The 19,264-nt window shown below is 40.2% G+C and overlaps 1 protein-coding gene across 2 annotated transcripts in view; it reads right to left on the bottom strand.

The window, feature by feature from the left end:
- The window catches only part of L3mbtl4 (L3MBTL histone methyl-lysine binding protein 4), a 343,139-nt gene that overhangs the window by 164,249 nt on the left and 159,626 nt on the right, over window positions 1–19,264 (bottom strand). For both annotated transcript variants that reach the window (XM_090353483.1, XM_090353484.1), the window contains one exon: window positions 500–614. In XM_090353483.1, coding sequence (XP_090209609.1) covers window positions 500–614 — 115 coding nt within the window. The remainder of the gene's footprint in view (window positions 1–499; window positions 615–19,264) is intronic.

Genomic DNA, 19,264 nt, shown 5'->3' with positions numbered 1-19,264 from the left:
CCTCCTTAATTTTAAGTGCCTACCAACGCAGAAATAATAAAGATAGCAATAAAACAGAAGGCATTTTAACAATTAAGAAAAATTTAAATTTCTAAAATTTACAATATTTTTCTACAACATTTTGTGATCTAGTCTCCAAAACTGAATTAACTGGGGATTCTTTTAAAAAGTAACTCTGACTTCAGCTAACGTCAGTGATCAATATTAAATGGATTCAGTGATGGTGGTTCAATTTTGCAAACTAAAATGTAGAAAATAACGATTTCCTTGAAAAATACCGTGGGAATCATTTTATTAGTGATTATGGCCTTTTATGCATATAAAAATGCCCTTTGAGACTCATTTGTAGACAACTGGCTTTCAGCATAGATGTACTGATGACTGATTATTTCACTTATCTCTTATCTTGCTTTTAAATATCTATGATGACATGAGTAAGCAACACCAAGCCCACAGTGAGGGTCAAGCACTTCAAAGCACCTGTGAACAGAGTACTTACAAAGTGGCACTTCCAGCGGATGTCCTGTTACATCACACCATCCAATGGGGTGAAGGTCAGGGCTATCTGTGTCCATCCAGTAGTCATATTTATGGTCCCAGCCATCAAAGTGAACCTGTTAGAAGCAATTTTGAATAATCACCATTTCGCAATTAGAATGTCACTGATTGCTTTGTCAAAATATTTGAAAGTAGATACTTGATGCTGAGCTTGAAATTGTATGAATCACATCTTGCAGCTGAAACAATATTTTAAACCTGCCATTTTACATCCCTCTAATCTAGCCAAGAAAGGTTCCCTTTTCTGATTTTTTTCAAAGAAATCTAAAAGACCAGGAAATGAAAAGTCCATCAGAGATTGATTCCGACTTTGGAGGCACAAGACCGATCCATTTCTCCATTAAGACAAATCTCAGGATGTTGTTGAGAAGACAGTTTCTGCCTTGAGTGTTTTGGTAACGATGGCTGGCATCTTGTCAGCATCGTAACAAGGACAGCCACAAGTACAAGCCTGCTACTGACAAAGCCAGAGTCTAGAGTGCGTGGAAGCAATAAATGCCCAAATCCTCACAAATGAGAAGAGGTACAACAAGAACAATGGACACCAAGAGAGGAGACAAAGTATGTCACAAGTTTAGAGGGATGCCATAACAATCTTGATAACTATGAAAGGACCAAGCATCAATGGGGGAAGGTTCCAGGAAGCCCTGGTCCAACCATCTACTTGGCAGAGGTTGAGATGAGACTCATTTGTTACCACTTTGTATTCTATCAAACAGATACCATACTGTACATATATGAGCAGGCCTAGGTCATAAAAGGTAAATTGTTACTTCTCAACTAACAGACTCCATGTTTCTAAAGTATTATTTCTGGATGAAGATATCACCATTTATTGCAAGGAAAGGCAAGCATGAAAAGGGAGTTGTTATGTAACTCATTTGTTCTCTGATGTATTTTCTGGTTTTAGTTACTAAAGTGCAATGGGAAATATTATCTTTCATAATGCAAAAAGAATTCACATTAGTTTTTTTGAAAGTACTTTAAATAAATAGAATAAGTTGTCTACCACAATAGGAAATCATTGGAAATATAAATCGAAGATTCAGGACATAAAGAAAAGAAGCAAAATCGTATTTCCTGAGTCCTAGTATTTATTTCTAAGGTAATTCTAGTGATTTCAAAAGCCTGGTTTCCACAGCATCAATATCAGCACGTGGACATGTGTCAGGAATGGAAACCCTGGGCCCACCCCAAACCCACCAGGTCAGGAATTCCTCTAAGTGCTCCAGATGCCATTGTCTGTGGACCAGAGATCTCAAGCACTCTCAGAAACCTATTTCTCCCAGGCTTTGACTTCTGGGTAAGCAGAAGGTCATTTCATACTAATAAGTACACACACACACACACACACACACACACACACACACACACACACACACACAAATGACTGTCTGAGACTTGGGAGAAAAATCAGTGCAGAAGTCCCATCACTAAGAAAAGGAAAATACCCCAGCTGAACGTGACCATCAGTCCTGACAGCAGTACAGGACGGAGAAATCTGGTCTCAGCAGGAGCTGTCACAGTGCAGCAGAGGACATGCAACCTGCAGAGCTGGTGAGGCAGGGGGAAACTGAAGGGTAGAAGGCTACAAAAGGAGGAACTACAGGAAATGACCACAAAACTAGGGGAGAGGGGTTTATTCACAAGACCTAGGTCCAGAGCTAGATTGTATTTACACAAGATGAGATTTTGTGAAGATATGCAGAGTAGATAAAAAAAAGATGAGTGGTGTTACAGGTTGGATATCTCACTTATACTTGCAGAACATCAATGAAGCACCAAAAAGTGCACAGGTTATTGAGGCAATAACCATGTCTACAAGGGTTATTTTAGACCAACCCTCAAAGGTAAAGATAAGGCTCATTTTAAGAAGAATCACCAGGAATTAACTGCCCAGAAAGATCCACAGAATCCTTATGAAAAGACAAATATTACACCATATATGGTGGTGGTCATACTTGTTATTCTAGCAACATAAGGTAGAGCGTATCTGGACTGTGGTTCAAGGCCAGCCCAGCAAAGAGATTCAACAAATCCCAAACTGAAGGTGTTTATGTCCACCTTTCACCCCAGCTCTGCAAGAAGCATAAATAGGAAGCTATTGGTCTAGGTTTGTTCAAGGCAAGATCATGAGACCCTATCTGAAAACTGGTTCAAGAGGTTGATTACCTTCCTAGCAAGAACAAGGCCCTGATTTCAAACTCCAGTAGAATGGGGCGGGGGGGGGGAGGGGAATAATATTCCCACCTTATACCATGTCATTCATAATGGGTAATATATACTGAATGGAGTTACTAGACTAAATAACGAGTGACATGAATGAGAGACATAATCACGTTTTAAAGAAGCAGCAGAAAAGAAACAGTCTTATGATGACCTAGATGCTGTAAGCAGAAAAGGACTTATATTCAAGAAGTTACAAAAAAGTCTTCATTAATGGATAGAGAATCTTAGGAAAAATTGAAACCTTTTCATGCACATAAAAGAGACACACGGAAATTCTAGAACTAGAAAACTAAGTATCCGAAATTTTAAAAGTCCAAAAATGAGAATGTACCTAATAGCAGATTACTAGGAAAGCAGGTGAGTGAGAATGAAAGCAGATGCACAGAAACTAGAAACCTAAAGACTAGACAGTACAAGGTAAATAGCTTGTCATTATCTACTTAAATAATGAACAGAGTGAGCTGTCCATACTTGAGATAATATCAACACAGAGGACAGGAGGGGACGGGAGGGGAGAGGAGAGGCAGTCAAACAAATCAAACAGAAATAAAAATAGTGAAAAAATCTGATTCTCCCCAAGTCTTTTACTTACGTATATAGCAAGAATAGCAAAACCCAACCACAGTAAGTTTAAAGAAAATGAAATCCAGGCAAATCACGGTAAATGAAAATCAGAAAGGAATTCAGAGAGCAAACAGGGAAATGCAGCAATGACACAGAGTAAAACTGTGACAGGACAGTTAACCACGATGCCTCGGATGCAATGGAGGCACAAGACAGTGAATGATTTGTGTCAACCCAGGGATTTATATCCTACCAAAAATCATTTAATATAGAGAAAAGTTCCGATAAATAAAAGGAGAAAAATGGCAGCCTATGAACATACAGTTAAAGAAACGTCAAAGGAGAAATTTTAGGCTGATGGAAAGTGATGTCGGGGGAGTTCTAATCCACAGGGATGGATGATGAGCAGACGTGGTAATTGTGGGGAAGCCAGAAAGGCCAGCTCAGCACTGTCATCAAGCTCAATTCTCTACTCAGTTCTCTCTGTGGACACAGATGATGCATTTGACAATGTTCAATATATAATGATAAGCATTCTCAGCAAACTAGAATTTGACCAAGAAAAAGACTCCTGGAGAAACTCACAGCTATAGCACACTGTCATGCTTTCTTTATGTGGTGTGTGTGTTGGGGGAGGGGGTGTTCCTAGGGCTTGAACTCATAGCCTGGACACTGCCTTGGGCTTTTTTTTACTCAAGGATACTGCTCTACATGAGCCACAGCTTCCCTTCTGGCTTTGTTTTTGATTCTTAACTGGAGATAAGAGTCTGATGGACTTGTCTGCCCAGGCTGTCTTTGAACCAAGAGACTCAGACCTCAGTCTCCTGTGTAGCTAGGATTACAGGCATGAACCACTGGTGTCTAGCTTTTTACTGAACTCTCTTCCCAAAAATCTCAGCAATGAAATGCATTTATTTCTCCTCTGCAATCCACTTAACATTTAAATGTCTCTTGCATTATTCACAAATGGGTGTCCATGTAGGACATTGTAAGAGCTAAGAAATAAATTTGTTGCGGTGAATGTCCCGGAACAGTCCTCTGCAATGGAGGAGATGTGATATTGTACAAGTAAACTGAGCACCCAGCAGGGTTCTGCTTTAAGGAGACACATCTTTCTAGTTCCTTTATTGTGCAATTAGGTCTAAAACAAGGCATAAGTGCAAAGTTTCTTTGACAGCAAAGGTGATACTTTTTATGTATTCTACTTAACATTTTCCTCTTCCATTAACTCAGAATATTCAATTAGCCTTTCTGAGGCTGTGCATAATTACTTAGGATGGCTCCTCTTCTAATTCCATGAGATGACTCTCGACTCCTCTACGGGCTGCCTAACTTGAAATACACAGTCCTAATTCTGCACTGACATGCATCTTTACAAAGGATATTTCCATTATTTTAGGTTTTTCTCATCTCTGGTGCTAAATCTCAATTTAAAAAAGTCTAACATGGTGGTTAGGTTGATAGAGGAGATCTTAGTTACATTATTTAGTTCTCTTTCTCTCTCTCTCTCTCTCTCTCTCTCTCTCTCTCTCTTTCTCTCTCTCTCTGTGTGTGTGTGTGTGTGTGTGTGTGTGTATGTGTGTGTGTGTGTGTGTGTGTGTGTGTGTGTGTGTATTTTAACGCAAGTACTGAGGCTTGAACTCAGGGCCTGTGCACCATGCCTGAGTATTTTTGCTCAAGACTAGTTCTCTACCACTCAAGCCAGCTTTCTGCTGGTTAATTAGAGATCAGTCTCGTGGACTTTCCTGCTCAGGCTGGCTTTGAATAGCAATCCTCAGATCTCAGCCTCCTGAGTAACTAGGATTTACAGGCAGGAGCCATTGAAGCCTGATATTTACAGCATTTCTATAAAGCAAAGAATCATTTTGAAAACCAAATCATCTCCAGCACTATATTTCATATAGTTAGGATATGCATATATTTGGGGCTACATAAAGTAAATATGTACACTTTCTGTTTCATCTTTGACAAACCAGAAATCAAAGGTCAGATGTCTGCACCAAATATAGTTTCTAGTTTCCATATTCAAACAGACAGTAACGCTTTCTGGGATTACCATCTTAAAAATCAGTCATTAGTGACAACGAATTGGAAATTTGAGAGTAAGGGTATCTAAAGACTACCTTCTTAGTATAAATCCAAATCTGGTAATCATCTCAATCCATACTATCTTTCAATGTTACCTGTCTATCATCCACACTGGGCCATGTATTAAGCCCTTCATTCACCTTTCTGCCTCCCTTACTTACACATTGTAAGGTCTCAAAAACTCACCATCTAATAAGATTTAAGACTGTAGTCGTATCCTGTTCTTGTCCCTTGGGGAATCAGTGGATAAAATAGCTATTTATCTAGGAACACGGGGCAAATTTTAAGGCTCAATCACAATAATTTTATTAACTTAAGTAATTATTACACTTGTTTTCTCCTGGTATATGGTTTAAAAACTTTTAGTATCACTTTAACAGCCTTATTAGATACGGGTATTTTAATTGTCAGAGCCCTCCAATCCAAACTAAGGGCTTTGGTATAAATGCTTATGGTGAATAAACTGGATGTTTAAACAGGATATTAACAGTACTAGAACTCTTCTAGCTTAAATGCAGTGCATTTACACTGAACTAAACTGAGGCTTACGTGTCATTCTAGAAAGAAGAACTGAGTTTTAGTTTGCTATCCTGACACTTACTACTCTTAACTATCAGGATCTCATAAAAGGCTCTGTTTCATCCTGCTTCCTATGATGCAAGATGTTGAGTTCTACTAAGTTATGACAGGAGTTCATGCTCTGAGCAGACCAAGGCCAAACATGTGTTCTACTCCTGGCAAGACCACTGTGATCATATCACTCCAGAGCACACAGCAAGAGTGCCAGCATTGTAATTCCATGCTTGTATATTCCAGGTTGAGTGTCTCATGTATGCAGTACATATATAGGTATGAAATACATATTACATAACATATACATGTAATATAAATCTCATTTAATGTCCATGTTCTTTCAATTGACAATGCATAGGAGCCTCACAGAGGTTCAGAGGTTTGGCAAGATCACTCAACCTACAAATGGCAAAACCAGACTTGAGCTAACAGTTTACTGCTGGAACTACTACAAGAGAGCTCAGTTAACTATTACAGAAGAGTTAAGTTTGTTTTCTAAACACAAAAAGGAAGCTTTGTAGAGGAAATAAGTTAGCAATGAATGGATTGGATGCTGGAGGATGCTTTTGCTCTCCACTTTTCACAATGAGACAGTCTGCTGACAAGCTTAAGGAGTGTGAAGGAAAGAACAATTTGCATGTGCACGAAAAACCTTGTGATATACCTGATAGGGTGGCTGCTTGAAATATGAGGCAACTCATATGTGATCTCTGTGACTTCAAACCCTTGCACAAAACCCAGATGCCACCCTATATTTGCTCCTTATCCCTCCTCCACATTCAGCTTGGAAAATTACTCCCTTCCCTTCTTTGCTCTCTTCCCACTCCCCAGCCAATGCAAAACCTATCCATTCTCACAAAGCAATTACTTCCATTACTTCCATCTCTACTCTCACCCATTTCCATAAGAAAAAAATTTCTAAAACACTGAATTTGAAAAGTTAATGATTTTCATTATGGGCACTCTAAACTTCTTTTGATTCAAGACAGATGCCCAAATTTGTCATATTTCTTATGGCTTTCAATGGGCTAAATGGTTTTTAATTCAGACAAAGCATCATATGTGTATAGTACGCATGTAGCGATAAAATGTACATTGTTGTTGTTGGAAGTGGTGGTGGTTGTAGGACTTGACCTCAGGGTCTGGGCAGTATTCCTGAGCCTTTTTGTGCTCAAGGCTAGAAGTGTACCACTTGAGCCACAGCACCACTTGTAGTTTTTGAGTGGTTAATTGGAAATTAGAATCTCATAGAGACTTTCCTGCCAGGATTGGCTTTGAACTGCAATTCACAGATCTCAGCATCCTGAGTAGCTAGGATTACAGGTGTGAGCCACTAGCACCCAGCAAATGCATATGATATATGTAACATATAAATCTCCTTACATCTCCTCCTATGAAACATCCCATCTTCCAATCTAATTCAGTAGAGGCCAGGAATAATGGTAAAAAAAAATCTATATTGTTTTCATCAACTATCTCTTATAGATTATTTGCTGAGGATGGTTTTGGATAAAATTTTTCCAAATGCTTCATTAGAATATCACCATGGAAACAGACTGGTTAATAGATTGTATTAGTTATTAAATCAATAGTTATATCATCAAGCATTCAGTAATTATTTCTTTTTTGAAGTCATTGGTCTTGTTCACCTCTGTAAGACAGAAGATGCAAAAGAAACCTGGCTGGAAGCCTGATACAGAGGACTTTTAGCTCTCAATGTTCCCATTTATGACAAGTATGTCTAAATAAGTTCATATATTCCCTTATTTCGGTGGTTATCGTTAAAATAAATAAAGCTGTTTTTTCTCCTAAGAAAAACTTTCTCCACAAGATTCTGATAAGAAATAAAAGTGGCCAAATTTCCAACAGAATCCCCAGCGTTTCCATCCCTGTTAAGAAATTCTTAAACCGGGTTCAGTGGCTCGTGCCTATAATGCTAGCTACTCAGGAGGCTGGGATCTGAGGATCAAGGTTCAAAGCCAGCCCGGGCACTAAAGACCAATCTCCAACTAACCACTAGAAAACCAGAAGTGGCACTGTGGCTCAAGGGGTAGGGCAGTAGTCTTGAGCTGAAGAGCTCAGAAGCAGCACCCAGACCCAGAGTCCAAGCCCCAAGACCCACAATAAATAAATAAATAAATAAATAAATAAATAAATAAATAAATATTCTTAAATAGTTAATCATGTAAGATAACAGCTACATTCATACATAGAAAAAGCCAGAAGTAGTGCTGCAGCTCAAGTGGTAGAACTCCAGTCTTAAGAATGAGTCTAAGCCTCAGAAATAACAAAGAAAAAAGAAAATACAATGCTTTGGTTGACAATGTCAGCTGAATTCATGTGACAAAATCTGATTTTGTTTTTGTTTTGTTGGGTCATGGGGCTTGAACTCTGCTTGGATGTTGTCCCTGAGCACTTCAGCTCAAGGCTACTGCACTACCCTTGAGCCAAGTCCCACTTCCCGTTTTCTAGAGTTTAATCAAAGATAAGAGTCTCAGGTCCTTTTGTGCCCAGGCTGGCTTTGAGCTTTGATTGTCAGATCTCAGCCTCCTAAGTAGCTAGGATTACAGGCGTGAGCCACTGTGCCCAGTTAAGTGACAAAATCTTGATAGACACTGTTTAAGAAGTGAATGAATGCTACCAATGGAACCAAATCAAATGTACTACTACAAACTATGCTAGTGAAAGTAGGAATAACTGTAGAACTTCTCCAGGAACATTGTGCACAGGGATATAGACACCAACTCAACCACAGGTTGCCAGGAACACACTCTGCTGAGGGTCAGTATTAACAAGGCCAAAGTAATAGGGAGCAAATGAAGTAAACACACAAAAGAGTTTCAGAAAAGAGAACTACTGGTTTCTTTTGAGATATGTAAGACACAATCAGTATATTAGAGCTGGAGGAATGAGCAATACATTGTTACAAGATAGGTCCTAGTTTTTCCAAGTAGGAGGCAAGGTCAGTGTGCTATAGCAGGGTTGGTGGCAATTTCTCAATTATTCTGTGGCAGGGGCACCAAAGCAAGTTGGGTGGACAATACTACACTGGCAAAGGCACTTTTTTCTGAGTGATAGATAAAAGTCAGGGAAGGGCACTTGTGTACCTTCCTGTAGTATGTGTTCAGTTGGCTCTAGAAGATTCCTGGAGAGTCGGACAGGCCTAAGGTAGGTAGGGAGAGATAAGATGTCATTTGAAGGCCTGCATGGGGATGCAGAGAAAGAGAGAAATAGTGAAAGCTAATCGGATAGAAGCTCTGTTCAGAAATGGGATTTCAGCATTTGAAGTCTTTCAGATGGAACTGTCAGTATGATGTCCAGACCTCAAATGCAAGCTGGGGCACATGAGAGGGACAGGGCGAAGTGTAAGATCTTAGCATCAGCAATGAGTTGCCTTCCTCTGCTATAATCTATTTATAAATCTGACATTACTTTCTATTCAGACTCTGAGTAGACGCCTGTGAAGCCTAGTTATTTATTTGTAGCAAAATTTTGTGATGCTATTTTTTTCAATGTTTTCTCTCTCAGAATTTCTACTTTGCTCCATCACTACTCGAAATCAAAGGCTTTCCTCTAAATATCAAGGCATAGCAGATGAAAGATCTTGACTCTTTTTTGCCACACTACAACCTATGTTTAATAGTTTCCATTTACATGCTGACTCTCTCACTTCCTGTGTAGTATACCAAGTCATTCAAAATACATGGAGTTGCTTCTAATGAGTAAGGAGACTGGGCTGGAAACTGCTGGAAACGTAAAGTTCTGCATCAACTACTCACACACACTTGTACTCAACTAAGTTATGTGTCTAACTAACTGCAAGAAATTTCCCCTCCTTCATGCACAGCTTGTTCTTATCTCAACCAGAACAATGCCTCTGAAATGTATTCAATTTCTAGTCAAAATAAATAGCATGCAAGCCAGTAATAACTTTCAGCTAATGGAGGAGAATAGTGTTCCTATGAATGTGTTTATATTTGTTTCTTACAAAATTCTTGTATATTTCAGTGTCAGAAGTCATTACCGTTCAGCATGTCATGTGTGTTTCCCATCGGGCTCTTGGATACAAACCAAACCAAAGGAAGAAACCTATACATACCTGGATTCTGCTCTCTAAAGTCTTGCACACCACAATGGTTACACATAATATAAACTAAGTTCATTAAACAAAGATATAATCATCTAGGGAAATTCTCCATTTATTTTAGAAAGAAGCAAAAACAATCATTAATATCCAGCTTGAAATTGTTTCCAATATCTTGGTATATATATTCCTAAGTATTTATCCATTTATAGCCTATCATCATCCACTTTTCTCTTTTGAAGTTCTAGGCCCTTGAACCTCAATCTAGAAGTCATAGCCCTTTACCAAGATCAGACGCCACTCATTCATCTCCACTGATGACAGAAAATGGAACTGACGCTGGATGCCTATGGCTCATTCTTGTAATCCCTGCCACTCGGGAGACCTGAGATCTGAGGATCATGGTTTGAAGTTAGCCTAATTACGAAAGTGAATGTTTTTTTTTTCTCTAATTAATCAACAAAAAGCTGAAGGGAGTGATGTCTCAAGTTATAGAGCATCAACCTGTTAAGTAAAAGCTAAGGGAGAATGTCCAACATTGTGCAAGGTTGTGAGTTAAGATGCATTACTGGTATCCAAGAAAAGAGGTACTGATAATTAGCTAATAATTCCCAATTATATAGGAAATTATTATAAATATGTTTAATTGCAATTATGTATAAATTTCCACATACTATATATTTAATATTTAATGTTCCATTCAACAGAAGACATACAAATATTGACCAATACTCAATAGTACTAATATTGACCAATACTCAATAGTACTAATCATCTGCAAACTAAACCAAAACCACATCATATCACCTCACTCCAGGAAGAATGGCTTCTATTAAAACATTTTAAAAAGATAAGAAGTGCGCATCAAGATGTGAAATAAAGGGAGCCTTTTGACAGAATTGCTGGTAAAAGAAATTAGTGCAGCCATTAAAGCAAACATTATGGAGGTTTCTCAGAAAATTATAATAGAACTATTATAGATCCAACAATCCTTTATCTGGGTATTCACGCAAAATAAGTGTGCTAAAGAATCATCTAAACACTCATTTTTATGATAGTTATCAATAATAGCAAAGAAACGTAAATGCCCATAAACTGATGATGAATGGATAATCAAAATGTGGTTCAATGAAATATTATTCAGCCAGAAAAAGAATGAAATCTTGTCATTCACTACCAGAAATGGCAGTTATATGTGAAATCAGCCAGGCACAGAGAAACAAACACTCTAGGGAGGAAGAGAGGGAAGAATAAGGGATGATGAGATCAATCGATACTAGATTACAACTATTCAGAAGCAAGAAATTCTGGTCTGCTACTGCAGTAACTGGATCGAACATTTCAAGAAGATAGAACAAAGGCTTTTTGTACTTTTTTTCTTAAGTTGGAGTTGGACTCAAAGCTTAGTGTTTGCTAGGAAGGTGTTCTTCCACAGAGCCATGTCTCGAGCCCCTTTGTTTGTGCTTGTAACTCAGTCAATTATTTTTGTCAGCACAGGGCTCTGAAATTGGGGCCTTACACTTGATCACCTAGTTTGCTGTCTTGGTGCTCTATCATGGACTGATGCCTCCACTACAACATTTGATTGGTTATTTTAGAGTCTTGTAGAATTTTCTGCCTGGGTTGTTTTCACACAGTAACCCTCTGGATCTGTTTCCTGAGTAGATAGGATGCAGGTAGGAGCTATGAGTACCCATATATCAGCTATGTCTGACATAGGGTCTCATATCCTTCCTAGGAAAACACTTGGGTTATGATCTTCACATTTAAGCTTCCTACCAAGCTCAGTGATTTTTTTCCATTGAGATGAAATCATATAGACTCTCCTACTGGGAATGGCCTAGAACTATGATCTCTGTGATCTCCACATTCTGCATAGGTAGGATGGCAGGCATATGCCACCACTAGCAAATCATTGGTAGAGAAGACTTCATACTTGCATGTCTAAGCCTCTTAAGTAAGGTGAGAGCCACTAATACCTAGTTCTGTTTTAGGTAGTTTTGAGGCAGAGTCTTGCGTTTAGCTGGAGCCAGCATGGACCATGATTTTATTTGTACCCTTTGCAATAGCTGCATAACAGATATGTACCATGCTTAGCTTTTTCTATGGAGATAAGGTTGTGCTAATGTTTTGCCTAGCATCATCTTCTGATTTCTGCCCCCCAAGTAGATAGCATTATAGGCATGAGTCAGTAGCAGCTGGTGATTCTCAATGTTTTTTCTTTAACATAAAGATAGCAATAAATGTTGGAAGACACACACACATATATATATACAGATTATGAATTAATTAAAATAACTTAATTTTAAGAAAATTAAAATATTAATTTAACCTAGCTTTTATTTTAGGGAGTTCTGCACCTAGGTAGGACATTGACTTGACAGATCAATCAGGAGCATCAGAATGGGAAAATATTTTATGAATTAACTATAACCACCCTATTGGAACTGACTGTGAATGTCAAGAAGTCTAATGACCTCACCAGCAAAAATTCAGGGTCCTCTGCTCCTGCCTGAGCAGAGAAGGGAGCTGAGTTTTTCCTTCCCAGGGGCATCTTCTAGGTTCACAGCTGAAGAGTAGGGGAGCAGCCCAATCCAGAGAACCAGGTGGCCATGGGATTGTTGCTTACAGGTTGGGCTGACTGGACACACAAGTGTGATGGAAACTCGGGGGTTGGGCCATCTCAGAGTTGCTGAAAGCCATAGCCAGGATGGTGTAACCCTGCAAGATCTCCTGCCCTCTCCTAGTCCTCAGACCTATAGGTATGGGGGGAGGGAGGTCTGTGGTTCTACCGAGAATCCCCTCTTGACATACTTCAAACCAAAGGTGAAAACTAAGCCATAACCTATCTTGGGTGGGCTCAGCTCATTCCTGCCCCTAAATGACCAGGCTCTGCATTAAACTAAGCACAGAACAAATGACTGAATGCTTGATGACTTAAAACCAGACACCTTGGTTCTCTGTAGGAGTTAGATATCTGAAATTGAAACGTGGAAGCATCACACAATATTGAGAAGTCTGTTAGGAAAACCTTCCTTGCCTTTTCTATCATCCTGTGGATTCACATGCTTCTTGACTTAGGGTCTCAACTCAGCTTCTATCTCACACAGTCTGTTCTCTTTCTGTATTTTCCTCTTCTTAAAAGCATGCTTGTCCTGAATTTAAAACACACCTGATGATCTCATCCTAAATGATCTAATCTCAAGATCCTGAACTTAACCCCATCTACAGGTGTCCTTTCAACAATGTCACTATCATATATCCTGAGGTAAAGAGGTAGACATACATTTTAGGAGGGCACAGATGAACCCATCAGCTCACTAGCTCCCTAACAGGTAAAATTATAGCCCTATTGGGATTCTTTTATATACAAGATCCACCACACATACATTAGAAGGCATGAGGCATGCGAAAAACAGGACAATGTGGCCTGAAATCAGTAGAAAATAGAGCCAGACAAGGAAATCCAGTATATGACAGTGATGTTCACTTGACCAATAAAGCCTGTTAATTATAAGTACACGAAAAATAGGAAAAAACAAAACAAAAATTATAACAAGATGAACTGGCAGGGCAGGATGTGAGGTGAAGATGGGATGTGACAAAAATGGACAGAGGCAGGTGGATGGTGCATGAAAATAATGGCAGGAGACGGGGCTACAGCCCTACTACTTCTGCTTCCTCAGTGAGACAGCTGAGAGTGAGATGGGAAGAAAGAGGAGAAGATGTGAACAGTTAGCTAGGAGAATAGCGAATCTAAGGGTTTAGGAGACTCAGGATCCCAGCCAGCATTGAGGAGAGCGAGCACCCACATCGGTGGCTATGTTTCTTAGCCATGTTGAAGAATCAAGGGTGGAGTGAGAGAGTCAGTCTCTACCAGAACAGGGTTCCTGACCAGAGACAAAGATGATTAATGTGTGAAAATCTGAGGCTTATGTACTAATCTGACTCTATCATCTATGGAACTGAAGAAGGGAAAACAAGATGGCGAGGGAGAAACAGTGAGAGGTGAGAGGCTCAGTGGCACAGTGGAGGCTGAAGATCAACAGAACTGGAGCACGAAAGGACACGACTTATAGGAAAACAGTAGTGTTGAGCAAGGTCACAACTATAGAAAGTGTTACATTCCTGAGCACTGCCTCACCTCTGGCATGACAACCAAGGCCAGTGGCTGGGGTAGGGCAGAGGACAGGATAATCCAGAGAAAGTGGGGCTAGGGACTGAGAAGACAGGATGAGGTGTTGGAAGGAAGATCTGTGTACACATTGAAGCCACCTAGAAAGGACTGCAATCTCCAGCTAAAACAGCCAAGGAAGAAGGGACATCAGCAAGTACCTATGGATAAGAGGCTGTGAGGCAGATGTGACATTCAAAGCCAGGGCACTTTAGGAAGGAGAAGGAAGAAATAGCCCAGGCTTAGAGAGTACAGTTCTCTCCCTTATAGCCAGCTAAGGCCTAGGCGTGAGGCTACAGAGGAGGAATGACATGGGGAAGAAACAGATTTTGCTTCTAACTTCTACCTTTTGACTAAAGTCAGATCATAGAGAGAGTGATCCTCACCTAAGCCAAGAGACAACAAATCAACTTGACAGGTCCTTCAGTGAGTTCTCCAGGAGAAGTTATGCAGAGGTTAAGGAAAGAAAAAAAGACTGAGCTGCTTGAAATCCTTCCCACCAGGGACAAAGAAGCAAAGAAACTCTTGTGATTTTTACTTTTCAAAACTCCGGACATCAGTGAGTGCTATATTCCTAGCACACAGCGATGAGCTTTGGGGAATTCAGTGCCCCAGTCACCATGCTGCTATGGAAACCAGCGAGTATGAGGTGGAAGGAAAGGGTTTGGGTTAGTAAGTCAACCCCACAGAAGCCTTGCTGCTTCAGAAAACTGACCTAAAACTGCTTTGAGGACCAACAAATACCTGTGAAAAAAATGTTATTTCAGTTATTAGAAATTAAATCAAAGCAGCACATGGGAAGCGGCTCATTTAATTTACTAACTAGCAAGGTACAGCCAGACTGGCTAGCAGGGACTGTCTTTTTCCCTCTCTAGGTCTTAGCTTGAACTGCCATACAAGTCATAGCTGAAAGAGGAGTGATAAGGAAGATAGAACCCCTGACACCACTGACTCAGGCCCACAGCAGGGAACCAGTAGTAGAGATACAAGAGGCTCCTGGAGAACCACAAAAGATGCCCTATAGATCATCAGCATTTAGGATCTGGATTCAGAGCCTCAGGTTAAAGAGCCCTAAGCATCACAACAGACCAGCCAGCACTCAGAAGCTCTACCACTTGCTCTCTGGCAGAATGCTCCTTTCTCCTGCCAGACTGGGTCTCAGTGTCCTCCCATACTGAGAAGACGTTAGGACGCTCAAGTTGCTCAGAGGCAGTATTTCTAACAATTGGTGGGTGATATGAAGCCCGTGATGAGGTAGGCTCCCAGGCATTCAGGACCATGGATGATAACAGTACCGAGGGAAAGTGAGAAAGCAATCTTTCAAGGAGACATTAGGTTTGGGAAAATATGTTTTTGTCAAGACACTGTGGTCTGAGTTGTAACCATGGCATGTTCTCAACCTGAAAGTGAAGACCAAAATATGAGCTGGGCTTGAAGACCAGATCCTTTGAACAATGTAGTCCAATAAAAGGGGGGCAGGTTCCCATCTGACTCAGCAATCTAGACTGCTAGTATTCTCATCCCCCTACTAAGTGCTCATGGCTTACTGTGAGGTCTCTTAGCACTGTTGATGCTTGTCCACTGCCCAGCTAGCAGTGCATGTGGATGGTTGACAGGAACTGCCATGCATTGCTTGACACACATTCCTCTTGGGGCCGACAGCCTGGGATGAGTCAGTTCCCTTCCCAGCTTCAGACTGTCTGGGAACACACACAAATGTTCACCAACAGCACACTCAGAAAAAGCCTCTTCACAATCTTTGCAGTTGAAAAGAAATTGTATTTTTATTATAAAATGCTATTTTGAGAATAAAAGCGTTGCAGAGGGGAAAACAGTTTTTAAAGACTCCACACGATCATTGCCTCCATGTAACTTCTGTGGGTGCCTGTGGCCTATCTGATTGGTCTCATTAGGTTCTCCAGGAAGAAAGTCTGAGCTTCCCACATAAGAAGACGTGGAATTTTCCAGATGGAATTTTCAGAAATCTCTGAAAAACCACCCAGCAGACAATAAAAATTGGCTATGTGGACATCAGAAAGGTAACTCCAATATACAAAACAGTCAAAATTCTGCCTCTTAAAAATGTGGATCTTTGGTTCATAATCTGACCAAACTGATAGCCACTAGAAACCTAGTTTTCCACCCAGGAACTATGCATCCCAGAGAAAATGTCCAACGCATTAAAGTATCCTTCACCCCTTTTCTCAGGCTGAAAATCCTTGAAGTGGAGTTGAGAGGGGTCAAATCAGAGCCTGGGTTTTCTAAGCATCCTGTTTCTCAAGGCCAAGAATGTCCAATGAGGTTGGACAAATAGATATGACTGACAAAACCACATTTCCCCTGAAGACTTGTAGACTGGCAGACAGAATTGCTAACTATGGGATGCTGTAGCTCTATCATTTATATGCTTTGCCTTCCCATGAAGATGTAGACCTCCATAACTACAGGGGGCATGGCTCAGTCCCATTCTGAATCTCCACCAACAGGAACAGCTGGCCAAGCAGATCACAGTGATCTGCCAAAGGATTTGCCTTTGAGCACATCACAGTCCTCCCCTAGATCTTCCTCTGCAAAGAGCAAAAGGGAAGACTGTTGTCATTAGGGTCACTGCTCTGTCATGCTGTGACTTGCTGGCATTATTCCATAGCTGAATGGAAAGTTTATCTTCAAGAAGAAAGGTTTAAGTATCCACAGTAGAAGGAAACTGCGAGATGAGACAGAAGAAGTCCTGGAAAAAGAGAGAGATGCAGAAAATGAAAGGAATGTATAAAGGGAGAGAAGGCCAAGAAGCAGAGAAACAAGGCAACATGTGGTTTGAGACCCTCGAACCATCCAGCGATGCCTGTAGAGAGTAAATATTCTCTCCTAAAGATAGCAAATGTGCTTCACCTCTGATTTTACTTATACCAGGTTAGCCCTGGAATTCTCTCACTTGCAACTGAAGAACTGTAGTGATTATTCCATACACTGTTCTTTTGAAGTCTGAAGTTCTACCTCAAGGTCAGGCCAACCAAGGCCTGAAGAAGCTGCCACTTAAAATTACAGCACTGGGCCCAAGATGGTTATGGACAGTAATTGCTTGTTCTTCGTCTATCTTTCACTTTAGTAAGTCTTTTAGTGCGGCCCCAGGTGGCTGCTGTGTTCATGCTAGTACTAGCCCATGAGGTGTGGGCCCAACCTTTAGCTTACCCGTGCTTCACATCCAGTGACTTTTAACTCAGACTGCTTCTTTGATCCCCTCTTTATTTCCTGAAGCCATTATGATGACCCAAATGAATCTGAACATGGAGGCTTTCATCTTTCTCTAGACTCTCTTTGTAGTCCATAGTATAGACAGAACTTCACAGTGCAAATGTGAGAAACACAACCTGAGCTTGTCAGTAAGCCCTCCACTGGAGCTCACTCAGAGCTCATCACTTATACTAAGAGTGATAGAGCAGGTGTTAGAGTTCTCTGTGTCTGCTTTATTTCCCCTGTCTAAAATAAGATGTCTAATAGTTATCAGAGTAAAACACCCAGAAATTCTGTAGCACTGTCTATGCATTCCAGTCCTTGCAATCATTCATTAGATCTCCCCATCTGATGGAGCGGTTTGCATAATTTCTGCGGTCTTCTGATGTACTCTGACTACTGGCTGCATAACAGATATTTTTAAAGGAATAATCATAGGCCCAAGCATGGTAGAGTATTATTATCTGTAATCCAACCTATTCAGAAAACAGAGTGTAGCCTAATTTTAAAAAGTGCGGGAGAACTAGCTCTGAAAACAAGCTAGAAAACTAAACATCCATATACAGAAGACTTAAGTTGGACCCTTGTCTGTCACCTTGCACTAATATCAACTTAAAAGGATCGAAGATCTTAGCATCATATCAGAAACCTTGAAACTACTACAGCACATATCTGGAGAAACATTAGGATTTATTGGCATAGGCAAGAACTTTCTGAACAGAGAGTTTCAGGGGCTCTGCAGAGTGGAGAAGGAATTGACACATGGGATTACATCAATCTAATAAGTTTGCACTCAGTGAAGGACACATCCTTTGGCCTGTTTTTCTCTTTTGGCTAATTTGCCTTGTGCTTCTGCAAAATTAACCCCTAAAAGGTAATATAGTGATATAAAGTTTACAACTTAGCCAGAAATGACAAGGAATGACAACATGCTTTACAAACATACTAAAACAAAGTCTCTTGATAGTTGTTACAGTGGGCACATATCTCATTTCAGCTCAATAAGGCAGCATCTATTTGTTGTGATGCTCCTAATCCTGAAAACATTCTTTAGAAGATCACTGTAAATATTGATACAATTCATTAGCTTGAGGATTAATCACAGGGGAATTACTGGGCTAGCTTCTTGTTTACCCAGTTCTTTCCATTCATCTGAAATGTATTTTTGGTTTTCAGAAACCATTTGGCTTATTAAGCTGAGGTATTTACTACTCATGATAAAGAGACAGCAGAGAGCTGACGTGTAGACACAAGACAAGCAAATCTACTACAGATGAGCCCAGATCCAAACAAAGAATCATCCCCTTCATGCCTTCTAAGAACCTTTATAATTTAAAAAAATCAGCATGTTTTAGTTAATAATGGATTTTAGTGTGATATTTTCATACATGCATTTTTTAAACCCCATTTATCATCTCCCTTCACCCCTCTTCTTATTTATTTCCTCTTTTTCCTCAAATATAATGCTGCAAGAGGACCCTAAAGTGTATGTTGTCTGGCTTACCCTTTATGTGTCACTGAAGGCCCCGGGGCCAGTCTGATGGCCTCAGTCCACATGTGGCTATTTCACTTTTAATTACTCAAATTCAACTTTTGACAGCCCCCTTACCATACCTCAAGTATTCAACAGATACATGGGAAAACTGCCAAGGCCTGAAGAGAGGGAACAGGCAGTTCCATCTCTGTAGAAAGTTGTATCAGTGACATTACCCCAAAGGAAGGGTTTGTTGTTAGGCCAGGGCTATGGAGTTGGCCTAAACATT

The sequence above is a fragment of the Megascapheus bottae genome, chromosome 19 (assembly GCF_031878675.1).
Source record: "Megascapheus bottae isolate mThoBot1 chromosome 19, mThoBot2.hap1, whole genome shotgun sequence".
Taxonomy (NCBI): Eukaryota; Metazoa; Chordata; class Mammalia; order Rodentia; family Geomyidae; genus Megascapheus; species Megascapheus bottae.
The sequence above is the reverse complement of the archived record's forward strand: the minus strand, read 5'-3'. Positions and strand labels throughout refer to the sequence as shown.